The sequence below is a fragment of the Chelonia mydas genome, chromosome 2 (assembly GCF_015237465.2).
Source record: "Chelonia mydas isolate rCheMyd1 chromosome 2, rCheMyd1.pri.v2, whole genome shotgun sequence".
In the NCBI taxonomy this organism is placed as follows: Eukaryota; Metazoa; Chordata; order Testudines; family Cheloniidae; genus Chelonia; species Chelonia mydas.
Genome location: NC_057850.1, coordinates 165,260,340 through 165,282,397, shown reverse-complemented (window position 1 = coordinate 165,282,397; position 22,058 = coordinate 165,260,340). Strand labels below are relative to the sequence as shown.

Sequence of the window (22,058 nt, the reverse complement as noted above, 5' to 3'; positions counted from 1 at the left end):
AGTTCTCCTTTTTGAAGAGACTGTAAGGAGAGCTGCTGAGTGTACTGCTTCCAGGCCTCTTCTCCTTTCTGCCTGAGCTGTTTGACCCTGCATAGGCAGAATGGCTCAATAAGCCTCACACTGAAAACCACCACTCTGCTCCCACATCCGCATCCAGCTCCAGAGCAATGGTAGAATTTAACCCTAACTAAGGATACTTTTGAAAGTGCTCAGCTATATCTGTCAGTGAGGTCTCTGTGCTCTGCTTTGGAGACCTTACTACAACGTGCATATCTGCTTCCACATGAAGAAGAATGTTCTGTTTCGTTCAGAGTTCTGAATGGGCCATAGAATTGGGATAAAGGTGAATTTTTTTTCATTCTCATTTTATTGTCTTATTTAAGAGGTGATCCAATAGCAGAAGCAGCCTGACATATTTAACTAGGCTGGGATTTCTAGTGGGAGTTCGACACCTAATTCCCTTAGGCTCTTTTTTTAAAAGCCACCCCCTTACTTAGCCTTAGTGTTGCCTAGTGGATAAAGCACTAGACTGGGACTCAAGAAACATGGATTCTAGTCTGCTGGTTGACCTTGGGCAAATTGCTTCACCTCTCTCTGCCTCAGTTTTTCCATCTGTAAAAAGGGGTAATGATACTAACCTGTTGCTTTGAGATCTATGGATAGTAAGTGCTCTATAAGAGCTAGACATTATTAGTATTTTATTATTTATGTTTTATTTTACTAACATATAAACATCAGTAATAATATTAACTATTGAAATGGTGCGTATAAAGGTGATGATCTCAAATACCATTCACGTGTCTTTACATAATATATTTCCCCAGTCTTTGTTTAGGAAGCAATGATTTTGTTTTAACTAAAACGACATTTGAAACTGGGAGTCTTCAAAAGCTATTGAGTCCCCACTGCTGTTTTTATTTATTTCTTCTTCCTTTGGTAGTGTCTGGTCTGTCCCGCACTGCAAGGATGCTTAGATGTGTGGGTTGTTAAGTACAGATTTTTGGTGAAGCAATGCAGAAACTAATCTGAATTCATGCCTTTTATAGCAAAAGTTGTAGGAGATAGGGCTTTCTTTGTTTTCTGTACTTGACAGCCTTACATGTTTTCATGCTTAACCTGTTACCTGTAGCTTGTGCAGCACAGCAGGGGGAGTTGTGAGAAGAGAGATCCTTTGTTGTATGCTTACTTACAACATTGGTAAAGCACTCAGATCCCACAGTGATAAATTGGAGCGGGTTCAGAGAACAGCCACCACAAGAACAATTAAAGGATTAGAAAACGTGCCTTATGCTGATTGAGCTCCTTAAATCTATCTATTTAGTTTAACAAAGAGAAGGTTAAGCGATGACTTGACTGCAGTCTCAAGGTACCTACACGGGGAACAAATATTTAGTATTGGGCTCTTCAGTCTAGCAGAGAAAAGAATAACAATCCAATGGCTGGAAGTTGATGCTAGACAAATTCAGACTGGAAGTAAGGCATACGCTCTCAAGAGTGAGTAATTAACCATTGGAACAATTTACAAGGGTCATGGTGGAGTCTCCATCAGTGGCAATTTTTAAATCAAGAGTGAATGTTTTACTAAAGAATATGCTTTATGAATTATTTTTGGGAAATTCTATGACCTGTGCTATAAAGGAGGTCAGATGAGAAAATCACAATGGTTCCTTCTGGCCTTGGAATCTATGAATGACGAGCATAGTATAAAACAGTTTTTCCAGGTACAGTCAGGTAAAATTCAACTATTTGCCTTGGGTACTTATATGACCCCCAACACTGCAGTATTTGAGTACCACACAGCCTTTAATGGGTTTATGTTCACTATACCCCTTTGGTAGGGGTAGGGAAGTATTATCCCCATTTTACAGATGGGGAACTGTGGCACAAAGAGATTTGGGGCCAGATTTTCTAAGGTATTTAGGTGACTAAAGATGCAGATAGGCGCCTAATGGGATTTTCTGAAGCACGTAGGTGTCTCTCATAAATTTCAGTGGTAGTTAGGCACCTAGGTGCTTTTGCATCTGCTTATCTGCATATTCAGTCCCTAAAATACATTTAAGCATCTGACGTTAAGTGATTTGCCCACTAAGTCTGTGGGGGAACCCATATCACACAGGGAGTCTGTGGTGGAGTCTACATATCCCAATTTTGTCCAGGGAAATAAATTAATAGGCAGAGAGCCGGTGAGATGGTATATGATAAATGTATCATGCAGTCACAGAGTCAGTAGTTTATCACATTTGTACTTTACCACATGGATGTTCCCATCACATTTGTGAAGCTTATGAGTATGCCTACACTATGGAGACTACACAGGCTTAGCTACATTGGCAAAGCTATACCCACATAACCCCATAGTGTAAACGCAATCTCAATGGTAGCTACATTGATGGAAGCATTCTTCCATTGACATAGCTGTGTCTATACAGGTCAAGGATGTGGTTTTTCATACCCCCTCACCAAAGCATTTATGTCAATTTAATGTTTAAGTGTAGCTCAAGCCTTAATGTATGTGCATGTGTGCATATATATAATATGTATATAGGGCTTTGGGATTCTTCAGGCTGAGAGATATTGTATGCGTGTAAGATATATTTTGTTATAAAAGATGGTCCAAAAATAAGTGTCTGTGTCCTAGGCGAATACAGATGAGTGTGCTTCTGGTTCTCTGAGTGAATGATCTACTTTCAGGAAGGTTTAGATGTTGGTGGGTAGGCAAGGGGGTGACTAGAACAGACAGAAATGGCTGTGCAAAAGAAGTTTGGTGTTTGCATTCAGTTCCCAATAGACAATCGCAGAGGCCCTGCCACAATAGCAGCTAATTGGCAGCCTCAGCAGAGAGGATAAATTGAGTAAGCCACGGAATTTGAACCATCCCTATCCCTAGAAGTGTTACATCAGGGTTAGAGTTGGGGAACAGAAGTGGGCAGTGTGGGGGGCAAGTTTGTGGGCCACTGCCCATGCTGTTCTGTAAATAAATGGGGGACTCCATTATTTAGGGTTGCCAATCATGCAGCTAATGCAAGCATTGTGTGGTACACAATTTAAACAAACAACCCCAACAAACAACCCCCAAGCAATCCATCTGCAGGGGGGCTCCAAGAAAAAGGAACAGAATCGCTGCCATTCTGATTGGCTAACGTATTTTTAATTTAATTTAGTTCTAATTAATCCTCGTCCTTCCCTCTGCCTCTCTCCTTCCCTTCTCAGCCGTCCTCACATTTTCTATGAAATTTTCTGCTCAAGGTTCAGGAATTGGAACTCTTTTTCTATTCTCAAACTTTAGTCTTTTTTAAATGACTCTGCTTTCTTTCAACATTCAGCTGAGTAACATCTCCCCTCTCAGTGCCATATTTTCTGTGCTCTGTCAAATGTTAGTATTACCGTAATATTGGCCCGTAAAGGACCAGAACAGACTTTGTTAAATAGTACCAAATGCAGTCCTCAAACCTATTTTCAGTCTTACATGTTAAGTTCTTTCTAAATTCAAATAGCGGGGTGGCTGCTGTGTGCCAGAGTATATTTGATTACAAATGATCTTGGTTAAAAACAACCAAAAAGCGTTAGTATGCCTCAGAACTTTAAATAGGCTTGAAACAGAAACTTAATTGCAATCTCAACTGAGGGTTGACGAGTGGCTGCTCTGTCATCAAAAATGGTGTTTCAGCTGAACTTTCAAAAGGCTGTGGTTTGAAAGTGAACACAGGTGGTCTACAAGCAAATTATGATTTAATTCTGCTGCATTTAAAGCATTGATTCCCGAGAAGTCATGACTTAAAACTAACATCAGACAAACCCTGTCTTTTCCTTATGTTGGCATAGGGCATGTGGAAGCTGAAATGTCTTGTTGCAGGGAAATTTTTATTTACCCTGTTTTAGCAGTGAAAGATATCTATAGTGTTTATGTTTAATCAGCCACACGAGTAACCCATGTTGACACAGTGTAGCTCTTATTTCCCTCTTGTGGCAGGACCACGTATACAGATTTATGAATCTGCAGATGTCTCTAAACTCATGGTTCTGGGCCTTTAGCTCAAGCAGTTCAAGATGCTGATTTTAGATCCAGGTGTCATGGCTCTGGTCCCCACAGATAACTTGACCAGGAGCACTGTTACATAAAGTAACTATAAAGAAATATGTAAAAATATACTGATTCAAGGCACCCACTAGTCAATGAAAGTAGTTTTTCTCTATAAATTAAGATTCAATTGCCCTGGGAAGCCAGACGATTTTTCTCTGCTTATTTAAATTAAAAATACTTCCTGATCTTTGAAAATATTAATTTTAGGATACATAGAGGTGAACTGGACACAACTATTTGTTCTAGAACTTTCCAAGACAGGAAATATATGTCTCCTTGTTTGTTGAAAGATACGCATTGCCACTATTTTAATTTTGAAATAGGTGTAGTTTAGAAGCCTGACATATCATGGGTAATATATATAATAAATTAGGGAGATATTTGTCTGATCATGGACATTTCTAATACAAATAGTGTGTTCAGTGAACCTCTGTGTAGCCTAAAATTAATGTTTTCAAATATCAGGAAGTATTTTTAATTTAAATAAACTAGAAAAAAACCCTATCATCTGGCTTCCCAAGGCCACAGAATCTTAATTTATAGTTTTTAAAAAAAGTCTTCGTTTTCCCCATCAGGTTATGGCATAATTAGGGAGAAGGGTATAAAGCTTTCCAAATTCTTTCATTGACTAGCGTGTGCCTTTAAACAGTATATTTTTATATATATCTTTCTTGATGCATTTTTTCTCCTAAAAACTAATCCCAGATTCTTTTTTATGAAGTAGCTCAACCCACTCCCTTGCTTTGGATTATTTGTGCCCCTGCAGAATTCATGAGAAAGCTTTGTATCTTGTGATAAAGAAACAGTTTGCATAATAATTTAGAAAATAATAGCTTCAAACTAGATCAAGATATTGCCTCTGAAGCTTTTGAGGCAGTGTCATGGAGTCACCGGGCGATGCTCTGGAAATACTCCCTACAAAGCCAGTCAGGTCTCTGGGGGAGTCTCCTCTCTCTGAGCATACTATCTCCAAGGCAAGAAGCTCACACAGCTTCGACCTTCCTGGGTCTGACCTCAGAGCATTCAGCATCCGCTTCCACACTGTGTGCTTCCCGCAGCGAGTCTGCCCGGGCAGGGCTCCTGGGGAAGCCAGAGGACTCTGCCTCCCAACTCCGCAGTCAGATGTGAGACTCAGCCAGCTGCTAAAACAGAAGGTTTATTAGTCTACAGGAACATAATGTAGGACAGAATTTGTTACCACAGAAATCAGTGTCTTTCAGCCAAGTCCATCTTCGGGGGAGGGGAGCCCTTGAACCCCAAGCCAGCTGAGCCTGACTTGCTTTCAGCTGCCTGGCCCCTGCCCTGCCTGTTGCTCCTCCTCTGGCCTTTGTCTCACTTCCCAGGCCAAGAGTCACCTGGTCGCATCCCCCTCATGGGTCTCAGGTTATGAAGGGGTGGCTATAGCATCCATGCAGACAGCTGGAGCAACCCCCACAAAGGTCACACATGCTTATTTTCACCACCTAGACATTGGTGCAATACACAGGGAAACGGAGGCACACACAGCATTCATGTCAAACGGTAAGACGCACATAGGCTCACATACAACATAACAAGGGAAAATCCCCACTTCGTCACAGCCAGTCTCATCATAAAGAAAGGAAGAGGAGTGCACCTGTAGCACTGCAATGTTATAACCCCTGACTTGGCTCCAAGAAACAAAGCAAGCCCTTGATTTGGAAGGCAAGGGGATGGGACTGACTAGCTATGCTTAGCATTCCAGGCCATCACAAGTATTTTTGTACGTTCTTTTCTTTGTACATTTTGTTGGAAAGAAATAATGTTATGTCACCAAGGGCTACACTGTGCCATGAAAGTATGGGACTGAGTGGTGGGTGGTGTGGAACTGCAGTGCCACAGAGAGGTGGCCTGGGCATAAGTTACTGGAAAGTCCTGGCCAGTATTGCTCCTGTATCACTCCTTAGGTTGTTGCAGCTTGCTTACTCCTCGGCAGCCATCCAGTTCATCCCTGCCCTAATTTGGAAGGCAAGTGCCAGTCAGGGTGCTAGCCAGGAACAGACCTGTATTCAGGGGAATTCAAGGGTGCAGACGGGGTTTACACACCCACAAAGGGTCCGGCCATAATCTGGCCCCAAAATGACAGATGGCCAAGAGTATATCTATAGTGTAGCACATGCAGAAGTAGCCTTGGTCTATACTTAATTCAATTGACCGAGCTGTGAAAAATTTCTTGCCCCAGTGCCGTAGTTAGGTTGATGTAGCCCCCATTGTAGATGCAGCTAGGCCGGAAAAATTCTTCCATTGGCCTAGCCTCTCAGAGAGGTGACTAGCTCCAGCAATGGGAAAAAACCTTCTGTCGATGCATGAAGTGTCTATGGTTCAGCGGCACAACTGCGGCACGGTCGTGGCTGTAATGAAAACATACCTGTAGTGTAAACTCCCAAGCTGCCTGAGCAGTGCTCCTCACCTACAGGAACCATATTTTGTGTGGAAAGGACAGGTCAGTCTTCTATTCCACCTCTGGTGTTCTCTACTACAACTACCAACCAGAGTGCTAATTAGTTACAATTGTGATGTAGACATGTGCCCATAGGTGCTAGAATGAGGACTGCTGGGGGTGCTGCCTAGCTTGAAGTGTCCCTAGCTTGAAGTGAATGCCATTATATACAGGGTTTACAATTTTGTTGAATGGCTCTCAGCATCCATACTATAAAAATTGTTCCAGCACCCCTGTGTCTACTACTATAGGAACTTACCTGAGACAACCAACTCATTTCACACAGGTCAGTGAATAGCCATATATCTGATGGTAATGACTGGGGCTAGTGGTCTGTCAGGGTAAGTGGTAGGAAAAAGAGAGGGAGAGTTCTTCAGGGGAGAAAAAGGCAATTGTAATGAATTTATATAAAAGAAAGTGAATTTATGAGCAGTCTCATTTAAATCAAAATAGCCTTTCTTTCGATAAACTGTTCAGATACTTTAATAGCCTCTAAAAGTTTAAACCACTTAAAACTGGCACACTCTTTTAATAAACATTGTTATTTGCAAGGTATTATCAACCTCCTGGCATCACGGAATTCAATTTTGTACCCAAAATAACTCAGCCTTGGCAGTCCTGCTGGGGATAGAGTGGTGGCGGCTCGTCCAATACATACTGCTTCTCTGCCTCAACTGCAAAGGCAGCAGCTCTGTAGACATGGCTCTTAAGCCAAATAATCTTCTGTGGGCCAGATTCTGATCTTCCTGGCAGGATTGGGGCCCTGCCACATGAAAACACTGAAGGAGGTGTGTAACTTTATTGACCTCAGGAATCCCACTGATGTCAAGGATGCCCAAAGACTGATCAAATGCTGTGATATAAGTATGTACAGCATGATCTATCAAAACAAGACATGCCATTGTGATGGGCTTTAAATGGTCTACAATGTTAAAAGGTTATTAGATGGTTTTTAAACATTTTTTATTAGGCAAAAAGGAATGTTTTGATTCAAATAATACAACCTGTAATTTCCCCTTTTTCATGACCTACTCACTTCTTTTCATATCATTTACCAAGTCACACTGCTAGCCCCAATCATTCATTACCATCTGATGGCGGTGATAACTCTCATGGGACCGTTTGTGCATAACTATGCACATACTTAAGTGTTTGCAGGATTGGGGCCTGCATCTGTTTACACTGATGCAATACCTTTTACTTCTAGTTTATTTACTCCTGATTTTCACCAGTGTGTAAGGAGGTGAGAATTAGATCCTGCAATGTGTTTTTTGGAGGGTTTTTTGGGTCAAAAACCTGATAAATCATGGAATCAGTGACCTCCCACAACCACATGACATACCACTGGCCCTAGTAAATAATCTGAATCTCCTCTGACTTAGTCCAAATCTAAACATGTGATCCCTACTTGACAGGTGGTGTTTAATAGTGATAATCACCAGGATACAGCTCAGGCAGGTTTGAATGCAAAATCCAGGGTCTAGTAAATGCTGATGTTTTAATGCAATCCCTCCACTGCTAAATTATCTTTTATACCATGATACTTAACTTGTATCAAACATTTTTCTTCCTGATTCTACCCTTTGCTGAATATAGGCGCTTCTGTTGTTCAATAGACATTGGGCACTTGGTATCAGAGATGTTGCATAAATGAAGAGCTGCTCTTTATATTTACATATTCCCCTATATCTTTAGGTATCTGACAACAGTTTGGTACTAAATTTTGTATATTAAGATTCTCCGTTAGGTTTAGTCAACCACTTTTCATTCTCTAGCAGTCTGTTCAGGTGTAAATATCTCAAAAGGAGACCAAGTGTATTTATGGTTTTCAGACCCGAGTGTGTAAATCTGTCATAATGTCATCCATAATTTAATGTAGTAACAGTCAACTATAATGTATGATTGTCTCATTAACCTGGCTGTTTTTCACTTTCATGTTAATTTCCTTCCCTGTGCTTTGTGGAGTTTTATTTTCTTCTGGCTGAATTCTGTGTCCATGATACATAACGGAAGATATGATTCAATTAGGGAAGTACAGTCTAATAATAATACCTCACTTCTTATATAGCACTTTTTAATGTTAGCGCTCAAAGTGCTTTTAAAAGGAGGTCAGTATTATTATCCTTGTTTTACAGATGGGGAAACTGAGGCACAGGCAGGGAAGTGACTTGCCCAAGTTCCTGCAGCAGGTGATCTGGATTTGTGTATGAGGTTGCTCCTTTTGACCAAAGGGAATCACTTTATCTTTGGTGGTATTTAAGTGAAGGAGGGTGACATGCAGTCACAAGTTCACTTGGTTAAATGTTCACATGAAAGAAGTACAGAAGCGTTCCACATTTTTACAGTGTCTGCTTTGTCCAATATAGCTGTGGAATTGTAAAACAGAAAATTAAACTTTCCTTATGTCGTGATGGGGAAACCTAAGGAGATAATCAACTGAAAGGTTGGATCCTTAATTTAAAGTTTTATCTAAACTATTCACACCCTTTAATTCTGCAACATTTGGCTAGGAATCACACAAGAAGAAGCTTTCTTGTGAGTTTTTTTGGTATTTCCTGCTTCCACTACAGTGGAAATAACATAAGACCAGCCTTTCTCATGGTACGATATTTATAATTATTATTATTTCAGTACTTCTGGTTTTAGTTCTGGCAGGGACGTGCAAAAATGAAAGAATAAAAATTAAGACTTTTATCTGAATATTGTTTTGAAGGGAAGCTGTTATTTTTTTCAGACTGGTTTAGCAATTCCTATTATTGGGTAAATGGCTTGAAACATGTGAACTTTTTTCTTCTGACAACCACAAGTTTTTTCTTGAAGGCAAGTTGAAAACATTGTGCTAGATATTTGTTATATAGTTGTGTTTCTAATTTGAATTCATTTCTAGCTTGAATTCATGTTAAATGAAAAGGCACACGGTTGGCCAAATTCATTCCTGATGTAATTCCACTGAAGCAAATAGAGTTGCAATAGGGATAAATTTGTACTGTCACCTGATTACCTGATTTGAAACCCACTTTTAGTTATGTGACTATGTGAGGATGACATTTCTAGGTTGGAGCTGTGTTTTCTGGGATGGAGACTCATGTATTTGATTAACGTATACTGTTAGTTGAGAGGCATGAAGTGTTTGGATTAATTAAGAAAATTGGTACACAGATGTCAGTGCTGTAACTAGAATTTCAAGCAGCTGTTTTTAGAGGTGCAGGTAGCCATGGTTGGGGTGATTATAGCTCATCTATTGCCCTCGGGATGTAATGCTTAGTGTAGCCCATGACTAGGACCGGCTCTAGGCACCAGCAAAGTAAGCACATGCTTGGGGTGGCACAATTCCAGGGGCGGCATTCTGGTCACCTTTTTTTTTGCTTGGGCAGTTGCGCTCTCGGAGCTTTGGGTGGCAAATTTTTTGCTTGGGGTGGCAAAAAACCTAGAGCCGGCCCTGCCCATGACTAGGACTCCAAAGTTCTACAATACTAGTACTACTTATCTATAAACTGAAGGTTAGCTGAATGAGGAAGCTTGTCCACTCTGAGGAATACAAAGAAGGGATTTCATTTCTCTGTTAATTTAAGAGTGCTACATGAGAGACTTCGGAACAACAAAAGAAGAGACTGTCTCTAGAAAATCCATTCCAAGACTTAGAGTAAACCCAGAGAATGCTGGGACAGGACTTTGGGAGTTTATTCATTCTGTAATGTGTGAATACTCAGAGTGGAAATATGATCAATAAGCTCATGGTTTATGTACCTTGCTATCCAATTTCAGAGCCTTGATTTAAAGAACTCTCAGGGAGCTTAGGGCATAACATAACGATGAAGCTAATTGTATATAAGGTAGATTGTGACATTATGGTGAAAGTTTTCTTAAAATATGTTACCCAGGTAAGGCAAAGCACTTTCTTATGCTTCTTGCAAAGTGTCTGAGGTTCATAGGTGTATAGTCAAACAGTAAGTCCATAGTCACAAATATGGGAAGACGCCACAGAGTTAGCTGACTGCATGCATGCTGCATGTGTGATAGAATATTATTGGATTTCTCTGCTAGTTTGTTCAGTAGTTCCAACAAACAAATTTGTGGATTTGTCTGATGTGGCTTGACACATAACACTGTACATGACACATCTTCATCTTCTGTTCCTTCGCATGGAGGTTCCTGAGAACACTTATCAGGACAAATGCACATTTCTGCACCAGTGAATATAAATTAAACAGTAATCTGAGACTGCATGTATGAATATTCATTAAAATTTCACCACAGGCAAAAAAAATCACTGAAAATTCATGTTTTCACGTCTTTCAAAAAATTAACCATATTGCAGTTGTGATCTGTATTATTCTTTGTTTTCCGGAAAGCCTCAAGTGCAGAAAAAGAAAAGCTATTTGTGCTCTGAAAACAATGTAATTGTTTTGCGAGTATGGCAAATGTTTGAGAACTTGCAATTTATTCCAAGGAGGAATTTGGCGATTTTTGTTGCTGTGAAAAGCTGTTTGCTAGCATATATTGGTAATAATTTCAAAAGTGACAAAATATGCAGTTTCTCATGAAAGCATACACAAGTATTTAGGTTAATGGAGTATTACTCACAGACACAGTTCTCAGGTAGTTCAGATTTTTCGTTATGTTCAGTCTCACAACTATGTGTTGCAAAAGCAGTTATAATGTAGGTAAAACATTAGTATTTTAAGGCATGAGGTGTTAAGTAAATGTTCTGCAGAATTCTGCTTACGATAACGTGTGGGTGTGGATTGGCTTTTAGGGATTCAACCTTTTGAACACACTATACCAAACCTAATTATTTTTATCTTACCATTTGGGAGAACTTAGCAGCTGTTTAGTTCAATTTCTTTGGACTGTATTAGACTTCAAATACAAAAGCAGTGGGTCAATTTTTGCTGAAATCAGCCAACACTAGTGGAAAAAGTCCTACAGAACTTAGAAAAGAATGATAACTTTTCTATAGAATTTGTAAGCCATCCTGTAGAATTTGATTGTAGGAATATAGTACTTAGATTTATAGAATAATTTATATTCACTATACATACCCATTCCTGCACACCTCCATTATTATTAAGTACTATTGTCCATTAGGGGGCAGTGCATAGCCCAATGGATACGGCTTGGGGCCCCGGTCCTTCTAGCTATTTAGCCACCTTTCTGCCTTATTAAGAACCTAAATCCTCCATTAAGTTGCCATTGACATTTTCAAAACCATCTCTCAGCTGCTGCCTAATTCCATAGGTGCCTAAGTCCCCAAGGTGCCTAAATTTAAACTTGTTGGCATTTGTAAAGCCACCTAAGTGCTGTGATTGCCCTGCTGCTAACAAGCAATTCAGAGCCTTTTCTCAAGCCAAAGCCCTGGAAGCCCCAAAGTGGAGTCTCAGACTAGGCGGGGGAACAGTAGTCCTGCTAACGGGACCTGATGCCATAGGTGGGCTCTACAACTGCCTAAGCCTGATACCTGTCAGACTTCATGGCAGGAGGGAAGAATGCAGGTCATCAATATGTGGGGCTTGGGGAGCACAGCTCCTGCACAGAATACACATGGGAGCACAGGGAAACATAGGGCCAGAGTCAGAGAGCAAGAGACATGGTTTTGGCTGCTTGGACATAGGCTAACTAAGCAGCTGACCTGGCTTAGGCACCCAGCTCCATGAGAGGGTTTGTGGCTGAAGATCCCAAGCAGAGGGAAGCACCTATCTCTGGTTCATCAGCCTGGCACACTAGGCTGGCCCCTTAGGGTATGTCTACGCTGCGTCCAGCCCAGAGTGACGGGCTTGGGTTAGCGGGGCTCGCGCTAGTGCTCTAAAAACTGCTGGGTAGACAGCACTTTGGAGTTGCAGCTCAGGCTGGAGCTTGGGCTCTAGGGCCAATCACTGTCCCCAGTCTGCAGAGCTTGAACTACACCTTCAAATGCTATCTACACCACAATTCTTAGAGCTCCAAAATGCTGTGTAGACATACGCTTTGGCACCCCAGCCCCTCTCTTCACCCCATTCCTCTCCTTGCTCTTTCAGTCCCTGCTATCTGCGGTGGCTCACAGCTCAGCTTGCTGGCTTCAGAGGCTGCCTTCCTTATGTGCTTAACTCTCCCCATGCATTGTCTGAACAGCCTGGGCCTAACTCAGGGCTGATGAGTCCACTAGGCAGTGGGGCACTGAGTGGAGCATCACCTCAGTACTTTTAAGGACCTGAGACCACGCTTCTATTCCTGGCTCTGTTACTGGCCTGCTGGGTGGCCGCAGGCAAGTCACTTAACCTCACGGCGCCTCAACTTCCTCATTTGTAAAATGGGGATAATGATCCTGTCCTCTTTTAAGTGCTTTTAGATATAAGCACTATACAAAATTATTATTATGATCTCCAGGATTTTGGAGTAATTTCTCTAGAAGCATCCTTACTATCCGTGGATATCTATTTCATTTCTGTAGCATACTAAATTTCTATAGAATCCTATTGGTTTCATCCCTATTCAATTATCTACAATTTTCCATTAGGGATTCTATTGTTCAGAAGGTGCACTGAAGCGTAGTCAGACAGGGGAAACAACTGAGTTGTTGTATTCTTCTTCTAGTCCTTTGGGAGTGTCTCTTCCATATACAGCTAGTCCTCTTTAGATTCTAATTTAGTCTAGGACATAAAGGATGGAAGCTATTGGAATGTCTGAAGAAGGTCACTATTAAAATAATTAGAGGATATTATTTGTCTTTTATTTTTAACTTCTTTACTGTTAGTGCCCTGCTGCTCTCAACCATCACAAAAGCTTCCTTTTTTCTTCTTAAAATGGTTGTATACTCTACTCAGTGGTTCTCAAACTTCATTGCACCATGACCCCCTTCCGACAACAAAAATTACTACATGATCCTGGTCGAGCCCTGCCGCTCCGTGTGTGTGTGTGTGTGTGTGGAGGGGGGGCAGAGCCCTGCTGCCCCAGACTCAAGCCCTCAGGCTTTGGCTAGCCCCGGGCCCCAGCGAGTCTAATTCTGGCCCTGTCAACCCCATTAAAATGGGGTTGTGACCCACTTTGGTGTTCCAACCCACAGTTTGAGAACCACTGCCTACACTCTCATGCTAGTGGTGATGTGCCAGGGCATCTGGGTGTGGTCTTACACTGGCCCTTAAATGACCTGGTGTTTGCATAGGAAGCTACAGGCAGTGATTTAGAAACTGTGCCAGCCCCAGTAGGAAGGGGAAGGGGTAGGGACTTTGACCTGTGCCTTTTTACAAAGCTGCTGTTTTCTCCTATGCACATGACGTTAAGAAGGTAGCCATAGACCTTATCCATGTAGTGTTCTGCCCCTACATGGCAATGTCAATCCTTATACAATGGAGTACAATCCTTGACCCCAGTGCTGAGTGGTTCACCTCCACTACTGCACAACCCGGGACTGAGTCACCATCAGTTCCCAGGGGCGTTATTTTCCTATTGCAGGAAATGTGTCATTCAAAGGCAATTACTGTACTCATGTATTGGGTGGAGGCAGGGGCTCACCGACAATAGTGCAGCATGCTGTCCCTGAAGGCATCAGGTAGTCTCTCATTCCCTTTGAAATAGTTCTGCTAAATCACACATCATTGAAGGGAACATTGCAAAGTACAACAGACAATAATTCCTTCCTTCCCCTCTCTATATGCTGTCCAGACACAATTCAACTTCTTAATTTCCTCTTACCTCTGGCCACGCTACCCCTTTTCAAATCACGTTGGCTCACGATCCCATCACAACAATCTTTCCAAATATTTAATTTAGTGTTTCCTTGCTCTTAGCATAGCCTGGACTCATAAATACAAACTCTGGTTACTTTTGAACATTAGGTGCATCTTTTTGTATGCTCTACAGTGCTGAAATTAAGTGCTCTGTGCTACTGGGTGTAGTAGATCTCTCTTAAGGGTGTAGACAGGCATTAGAGTCTAACTCTGATGCGGGACAGGTTAAGATTAAAAAAAAAGAATGCTTTATTTAATTTTTATTTGCCCATTTTCTGATTATTGCATCCATGTACAGCAGGACTGAAATTATTATTCAGCGGTTCATGATCTCATGCTGGGACTGCACTTGGCCTCAGCCTCCTGCCCAACAACAGACGATGCACGAATTATTTATAATTCACTCACAGTTTGTTGCAGTTGCCACATTAGATTTTTATGGGTATTGTTGATACCTCTGCCAAGGGAACTGCATTCTAATTCTACATGAGTTAAAATGAGAGGATGAACTACAGGCCACATTAAAATCACTGGGAGCTTTGCCATTGGCTTCAGTGGAGCCAGGATTTTATTCAGCCTGTTTTAGAAGCCTGACCAGAGGACTAGGAGTTAGGAATAGAGTATTCTCAACTCTGCCTCTGACTCATTGTGGCAAGGTGCATGTGGTCTCTCTGATATCCTGGGAACAACGTGGCTACAACTACACTGTATCTGACTCACTCTCATCTCTGGCAAGTCGCACACTGCTTGCTTTTCCAAGGTGCTGACCACCCAGAGATTCAATTTATTTCCTTCAGCAGAAATATCTACACTGTAGGTACAACCATATACATTAGACGTGATAACCGTCGTCAATTCTACTAAAACCCATATAAATCAAATGAAAAACACCATGAGGTTGAACAGACTGGCAGACAAAGATCCTATACAAAGGCAATGTCAAAAACACTTTATTGCAAATGCCAATATGTTGTCCAAAATTACTATTTGATAAACCATGTTTTAGAACAAAAAAACCTGGAATTCCAAAAGGTTTTTTATCTGGTGAGAAAACCAGGGAGAAGATCTATTTACAGCCCATCTGAAATATCTAAAAAAACCCCCAAATTACTGCAGACTAATTTTTTTTGAAGAGAAACAAAATAATTTTTTATTCAGACTTATTTCGATTTTCTTCTCTCTCTAGGTATTACGACAACTTCAGCCTCTGCACAGAACGGGAAGCCAGCGCCGCGAGATGCTTTTGGCCAAACCGACTCGCACAGGGCTTCATCATTGGAATTCATAAACAGTTCTTTTCAAACTGCACATCAGAAAAAGTCCCCTGGGAAGATCCACCGGATGAAATTCTCATAACTCTGATCTTAATCCCAGTATTGCTGATGGTTGCCATGACATCTCTAGTGGTGTGGTGCAGTAAGAGAAGTGACATTCTAGTGTAAGACATGTCTCCTGGCTTTTCTCATCCCATTCCTCTCTCTCTCTCTCTCTCTTTTTTTTTGCATAAAGAAAAGAAGAATCAGAAATATCAGATCTGCAGTGTTCTAACCTGTCAGGTACTACGGGAGGAAACTGCCCTGTATTCAGAAAAGTGTTCTGCCTCTACCAAAAGTCAGTGCTTCGGTACTGCAGGTTTTCAATGTTGCTTATGCAAAGACACTTTCCAACCCCTCAAAACTGATAATCACAGCTAATGTGTAATGGAATTCACATTTAATTCTGGATAATGGGAGACTTATGATGGCAAGTGAATCTGCTAACTTCAGCAGAGGTAAAGTTTCTTACCCAAAGTTAAAGCTTGTGAATAAGCTTAGTTTTCCAGTATGTGTGTGTGTATATACACAATGAGTGATTAATTTGTAATATTGACAATGGGGATCTTTTGAAATTTTTTTTGCTGGACACTTGAGGTTTTCATTTGTGAACCTTGTGACTTGAATGGAAGTTCGTCACCAAAGGAACTTAACATGGATGTTGCTGAGGGACACTCTTGGTGGTGAATAAAAACCACACACTATCAAGGACTGGAAGTATTGTCTTGGTAAGAAACAATTCATATGGCCAGTGGATTATCCTTGTGGAGAAGAGACTGTGCTAGGTTAAGTAGTTTTTAAAATGTCCTTAAAGATGACTTCTTAGAGCTTGCTGACTTGAGAACACACTCCAGGAAGGATGCAGGCTTTTCCCCAGAGGTGGAAAATGAGAGGAAATGGGTTGACCATGAATTTACCAAGGGCTGGTGAAGGAACTGTCATATGCCAGACCCATCATTTTATTTTTTTAATTATTATTCTTACGTTGATGAGCGTATTCACTATGTGCTCCTCATTTTCACTTCACCCTGAATCTTTTGTGCAAGTGATGTCTTGTAAATAAAAATAGATAAGAAGCTATGTTAATTGAGGTGCCTTTCAGTGTTTGAATACTTCATTTTTCATCACTTACAGAATGTGGAAGCTTATGTTGTTAACAGCAAGGCAGTTTGAATGATGCTTGGAATTGACAGAGGGCAGAGAAATGGAAACGGATTCCATTCAACAAGTCTATATTCATCATATTCCTCTGTAATGAAATATTTAGATACAGAATGCTCCAAATAAAATAACTTTAGTCCCTATTGTAAACTTTTCTTGTCTGTCACATGAAGTGTCCTGCCAGCCAAATATTTCATTTGTACAAGTGTTCAAGATCTTTTGTTCATGAATATACATTTTCATACCTCACACACTTAAATAAAGTACAGCTAGCTGTGTCTTCCACATGTATTAGTTAGATAGTCTTCTTTAAGATTTTGATCTAATGGTTGGGATGCGGGTCCATGTGAACAAAGTGTTGCTGGGTCTCAACACAGAAGTGCTCCCTATATGAAAATTGCATATATGTGGAAAGTTACAGTATCTATAGCTATATATCTTGGTTTTCACATTCTTTCCCAGTATTTTAACATAATGCAGATATGTTTGCATTCCTACTGGATTACTTATATTGGTAGGAATGACTGGTTAGGTCAGATATTTCCTATGTATATTGTAATAGATGCTGATTCATTCTCTTCTTTGATGCTAAGAAGTTAATATTTGTAAAATGTTTGAAGAAGAAAAGTGATATGCGTTAAACATTTATTATATTTAACATAAAGGTAAGAAACAGCTATTAAGGAGCCTGGTATGTTATTGTCATTGTGCATAACCTAGACTGGCCTTGGAAACTACATGATGGTGAAAGTATGTTGTGTTTGGATTACGCCTCCCCAGAGGAGAACTATTATGCTTTTAAACCAAAAATTATCTTTAAATGAACTGGTTTCCAGATTCCATTTGATTATCTTCATTTGTTTTGTTTCACATTTTCCCCATAGTTTAGGGCTAAAACTTTCAAAAAAGTGACCAAGTCCCTTAGGCATTTTTGAAAATTATGCCCTAGATTATATCATTTGAAATGAAACGGAATTGGTACCATCCTATCAGAGAGGTAGGAAAAGAGTATGAAAAAAAATGACAGATTTTTGCTTCTCAGCTAATAATGCTCAAAAAAGACAATTTTGCAGACACAGAAATATCAATTTGCCCTGGATGTGAAACCTGATATAATCCTGCTCAAGATCTCTTGCAAACAGATTAGGACCTTCCACTATTGTTGACAATGAAGTGAGGGCATCTAAAGAAACAAGTGGGAAATGCCATTGGCAGTCAGTCCATCCAAGGCAAGACTGCCAAGAGCCTGCTGAAGCACTTCTAGCCCCCAGAGAAGCAGAGAGCAGGCTGTCCAGCCTCTAGCAACTCCATTATATTAATAAGAAGCAACTGAGATACGTAAATCTTTTGACTTCTCTTACATTAAGTTGGGGAGGGAGAATGTGGGCCATGGTTAGTGAAGGAAACAGTCAGGATGCCTGAGTTCTCACCCTGACTCTACAAGTGATTTGGGACAAGTCATTAAAAAAAAAAAAATCTCTCTTCCACTTCTGTTTAGAGCTTCCTGGGTCCTGTGCCAAGCAACCCTTTTCTGGGTCCAAGGCTATTTTTGATAGTTGCAAATTAATTTTATATTACAACAGAATCTCAGAGGAAAATGGACAGACTAAAATACCCAAACTCACAGTCCAAAAATCCTGTTTAGAATTGGAGTAGAGTTCACACAGGGGAACACACCGAGAAGAAAAATCAGAAGACAGCGCTAATACCAGAGGAGGAATAGCATCCTTACTAAGCAGTTTTGAAAAGACAACTAGTACCACTGGTACGAGGAGGCAGACACAGATGCTTAGTAGGTGCTGAGTAAGCTTAGGCACCTGTAGGGTTCTGTGGCTGTTGAATGGGGGGTTTTGTGAATCCCAGCAGGGTCTGATTCTGGGATGTAGGCCTCTAAAAGTGGCATTTGGCCCCTAAATCCTTTTGTGCATCTAGCCTTTAATGGGATTTTCAAAAGCAGCTTGGTACCAACTCTCATGATTTTAATAGATGGTAGGTATCCTAGTTCTCCGCAAAATGGCCATAATAGCATTTCCCTACCTCACAGGGGTAAGGTGAGGATAAATAATTAAAGACTGTCAGGTGCTCACATACTGCAGCAATCAGGGTCATGGGTACAATAGGTGCCAGATTGACATAAATTAAAAAAAAAAAAATCAACGGCAGCTGAATGCAGGGAGAGCTTTTAGAATTGAGTCCATTTGGTGGCATCTTTTCTATTGCATCAGTTGTTTAACAAGAATAGCTGAGCACAACACAGAGTAGTGTAATTAATTGGCAGTAACCTTTTATATTTGCAGTGATACAGTTTTATCACGCTCTACTGCAGGGGTTGGCAATCTTTCAGAAGTGGTGTGCCGTGTCTTCATTTATTCACTTTAATTTAAGTTCCACGTGCTGGTAATACATTTTAATGTTTTGTAGAAGATTTCTCTCCCTATAAAAGTCTATATATTATATAACTAAACTGTTGTCGTATTGTAAAATAAACAAGGTTTTCAAAATGTTTCAGAAGCTTCATTTAAAATTAAATTAAAATGCTGATCTTACGCCGCTGGCCTGCTCAGCGCGCTGCTGGTCTGGGGTTCCGTTCACCTAGGCCAGCAGCGGGCTGAGCGGGGCCTGTGGCCGGGACCCCGGCTGGCAAGGGGCCGGCAGCCAGAGCCCCAAACCGGCAGTGGGCTGTGCGGGGCCGGCGGCCGGGACCCCAGACCGGCAGTGGGCTGAGCGGCTCAGCCTGCTGTTGCTCAGGGGTTCCATCTGCCGGCTCCTGTCAGCCAGAGTCCCAGCTGCTGGACCCACTCAGCCCGCTGCGGGTCTGGGGTCCCGGCCCTGCCCACATAGAGTGGGTACCTACCTTCTCCTTGGTTCTGGCCCATTCTCTTCCTCTCTCTTTGCACTGAGCTGAGGGTGGGAGTGCACTGAGCACAGGGCTGGGGGTGAAGGAGCAGGCTGGGGCTGGGGTGCAGGGTCTGGCCAGGAGCTAGAATGAGGGAGAGGGCTCAGGGTTGGGGCAGGAGGTTTGGGTTTGGAGTGCTTACCTGGGCGGCTCCCATTTGGTGCAAGGGGTGCAGATGGGAATGTGGGGGTGTGTGTGCAGGAGCTCCCGCTGGGAGATGGGGTCACACTCAAAATCTGGCCAGAAATCAGGAGCCCACTTTATAACTTTTAGCCCAGTAGTTAAACCACTAACCTGGCATGTGGGAGACCCACGTTCAATTCCCGCATCTCTGCAGGGATGGGGGGAGAGGATTTGAGCAAGGATTTCCCACACCTTTCATTTGAGAGCTCCAACCACTGACATATAGGACAGTTAGGTGAGTGGGTAGGGTCTCTCCTGTTGAAGCTGTTTCACTGTGGATAAATGAGAGAGGTTAGAGCAGGGGGCAGGACGTAGGGTCTCCCACCTCCCATGTGGGTGCCCTAATCACCAGGCCACAGAATCAGTCACTCTCTCCCTCTTTGGCCCAATAACTGCTCCTCTTTGGATAAATACTTAATAGCCCCCCCATCAGCATGTCCTATAGCTCAGTGTTTAGAGCATGCTTGAGGGAGACGCTTGTTCAAATCCCCTCTCCACTCTGGCAGACAGGAGGTGATTGAACCTGGGTCTCCTGCATCCCAGATGAACGTTCTAACCGCTGGGCTAAAAATCATAAAGGTGGACACCTCCTCTGATTGTTGTGTGCGGAAAGAGTTAAATGGGGGGAACACCCTGCTCCTCCAGCCATGTTGTGTGGAACAGGGCAGATGCCAAAATCATTCCTGCATGAACCACTTTAGGCACCTAAACCAGCTGACTTCAGGAGATGGGTTCCTGGTTGTGGATCACTTTGAAAAAGAGGCCCTTACATCTGCAGGGAGGCACCTATCTCAGTGAGGGGGCAGGGATTAGCACACACCTCTCTCATCAGCATCTCCTATTGGCTAGCTTAGGTGGTTCCCCACATAGCATGCTGGCTGGATCAAATAGTGGTGTTCTCCAGGGGTGTGTACTGGGACCATTCCTATTCAACATATTCATAAATGATCTGGAAAAAGGGGTAAATGGTGAGGTGGCAAAATTTGCAGATGATACAAAATTACTAAAGATAGTTAAGTCCCAGGCAGACTGTGAAGAGCTACAAAAGGATCTCGTAAAACTGGGTAACTGGGCAACAAAATGGTAGATGAAATTCAATGTTGATAAATGCAAAGTAATGCACATTGGAAAACATAATCCCAACTATACATTGTGACAAAGTTCCTGCTCTACATTGGTGGGTCTTGCGCTTATTGGTGGATTTGCTCTCCTTATTGCTTCACGGCAGTCCTCAGCTTGGCCATTTTTCAGTCCAGGTTGACTCCTCCTGTGTCTAACCAGGAGCTGGGAGGATTTAGGGGAAACCCAGGCCTGCCCCCTACTCTGGGTTCCAGCCCAGGGCCCTGTGGAATGCAGCTGTCTAGAGTGCCTCCTGGAACAGCTGTGCGACAGCTACAACTCCCTGGGCTACTTCCCCATGGCCTCCTCCCAACTCTTTCTTTATCCTCACCATAGGACCTTCCTCCTGGTGTCTGATAATGCTTGTACACCTCAGTCCTCCAACAGTCTGCGTTCTCACTCTCAGCTCCTCACACACACCACAAACTGAAATGAGCGCCTCTTTAAACCCAGGTGCCCTAATTAGCCTGCCTTAATTGATTCTAGCAGCTTCTTGATTAGAACACCTGCAGCCAATCAGCCTGTCTGTCTTAATTGTCTCCAGAAGGTTCCTGATTGCTCTGGAAACTTCCCCGTTACCTTACCCAGGGAAAAGGGACCTACTTAGCCTGCTCTCCTGCTGCTGCCCTCTGGCCTGGGCTTTCCTTGCTTTTTGCCCCTGCTTTTGGCTTCCCCCCCCCGACCGGGCTAGACGCTCTCCCCCTTTCTTTTCTTTTTGTTGTTTTTTTTTTCTTTCTCTGTTGTTGCTAAAGTGCTGGCCGGCTGCCAGCTGGCTGTTAGCCCCCCCACCCTCGCCTGCCCTCGGACGCTGCTGCTGCTCCAGCTGAACCCCCCCCCCCGAGAGAGGGGGGGCCTGCCGGCCCGCTTCCCCAGAGGGTGGGAGTGGAAGGACCCAGCCCCCAGACCCAGCCGCTTTCTGTTTGTCTGCAGACCCGTCTCCGGTCAAGAGGACTCATCACTTGCTCCGGCGTTTCTGGAATGCAAAAAAGAAAGACCGGAACAGACAGAGAAAAAGCCGTCCACCAGAGGATCACCACCTGGGGAATCTACAAATCGCCATGGAGGGGGCCTAAGACTGAGTAACTTTCGAACTGTGCTTTCGTGTGGGGGGAGGCCTTGACTGTGTCTTAACTGTGTTTGTAGG

At 42.4% G+C, this 22,058-nt stretch overlaps 1 protein-coding gene across 3 annotated transcripts in view; it reads left to right on the top strand.

Moving 5' to 3' along the window:
- Positions 1 to 18,451, top strand: part of RAMP3 (receptor activity modifying protein 3) — a 103,387-nt gene extending 84,936 nt beyond the window's left edge. For all 3 annotated transcript variants that reach the window (XM_043540500.1, XM_043540499.1, XM_043540498.1), the window contains 2 exons: positions 15,429 to 15,680; positions 16,690 to 18,451. In XM_043540500.1, the coding sequence (XP_043396435.1) occupies positions 15,429 to 15,680; positions 16,690 to 16,732 (295 nt within the window). In that variant the 3' untranslated portion in view covers positions 16,733 to 18,451. The remainder of the gene's footprint in view (positions 1 to 15,428; positions 15,681 to 16,689) is intronic.
- The last annotated feature ends 3,607 nt before the right edge of the window (positions 18,452 to 22,058 follow it).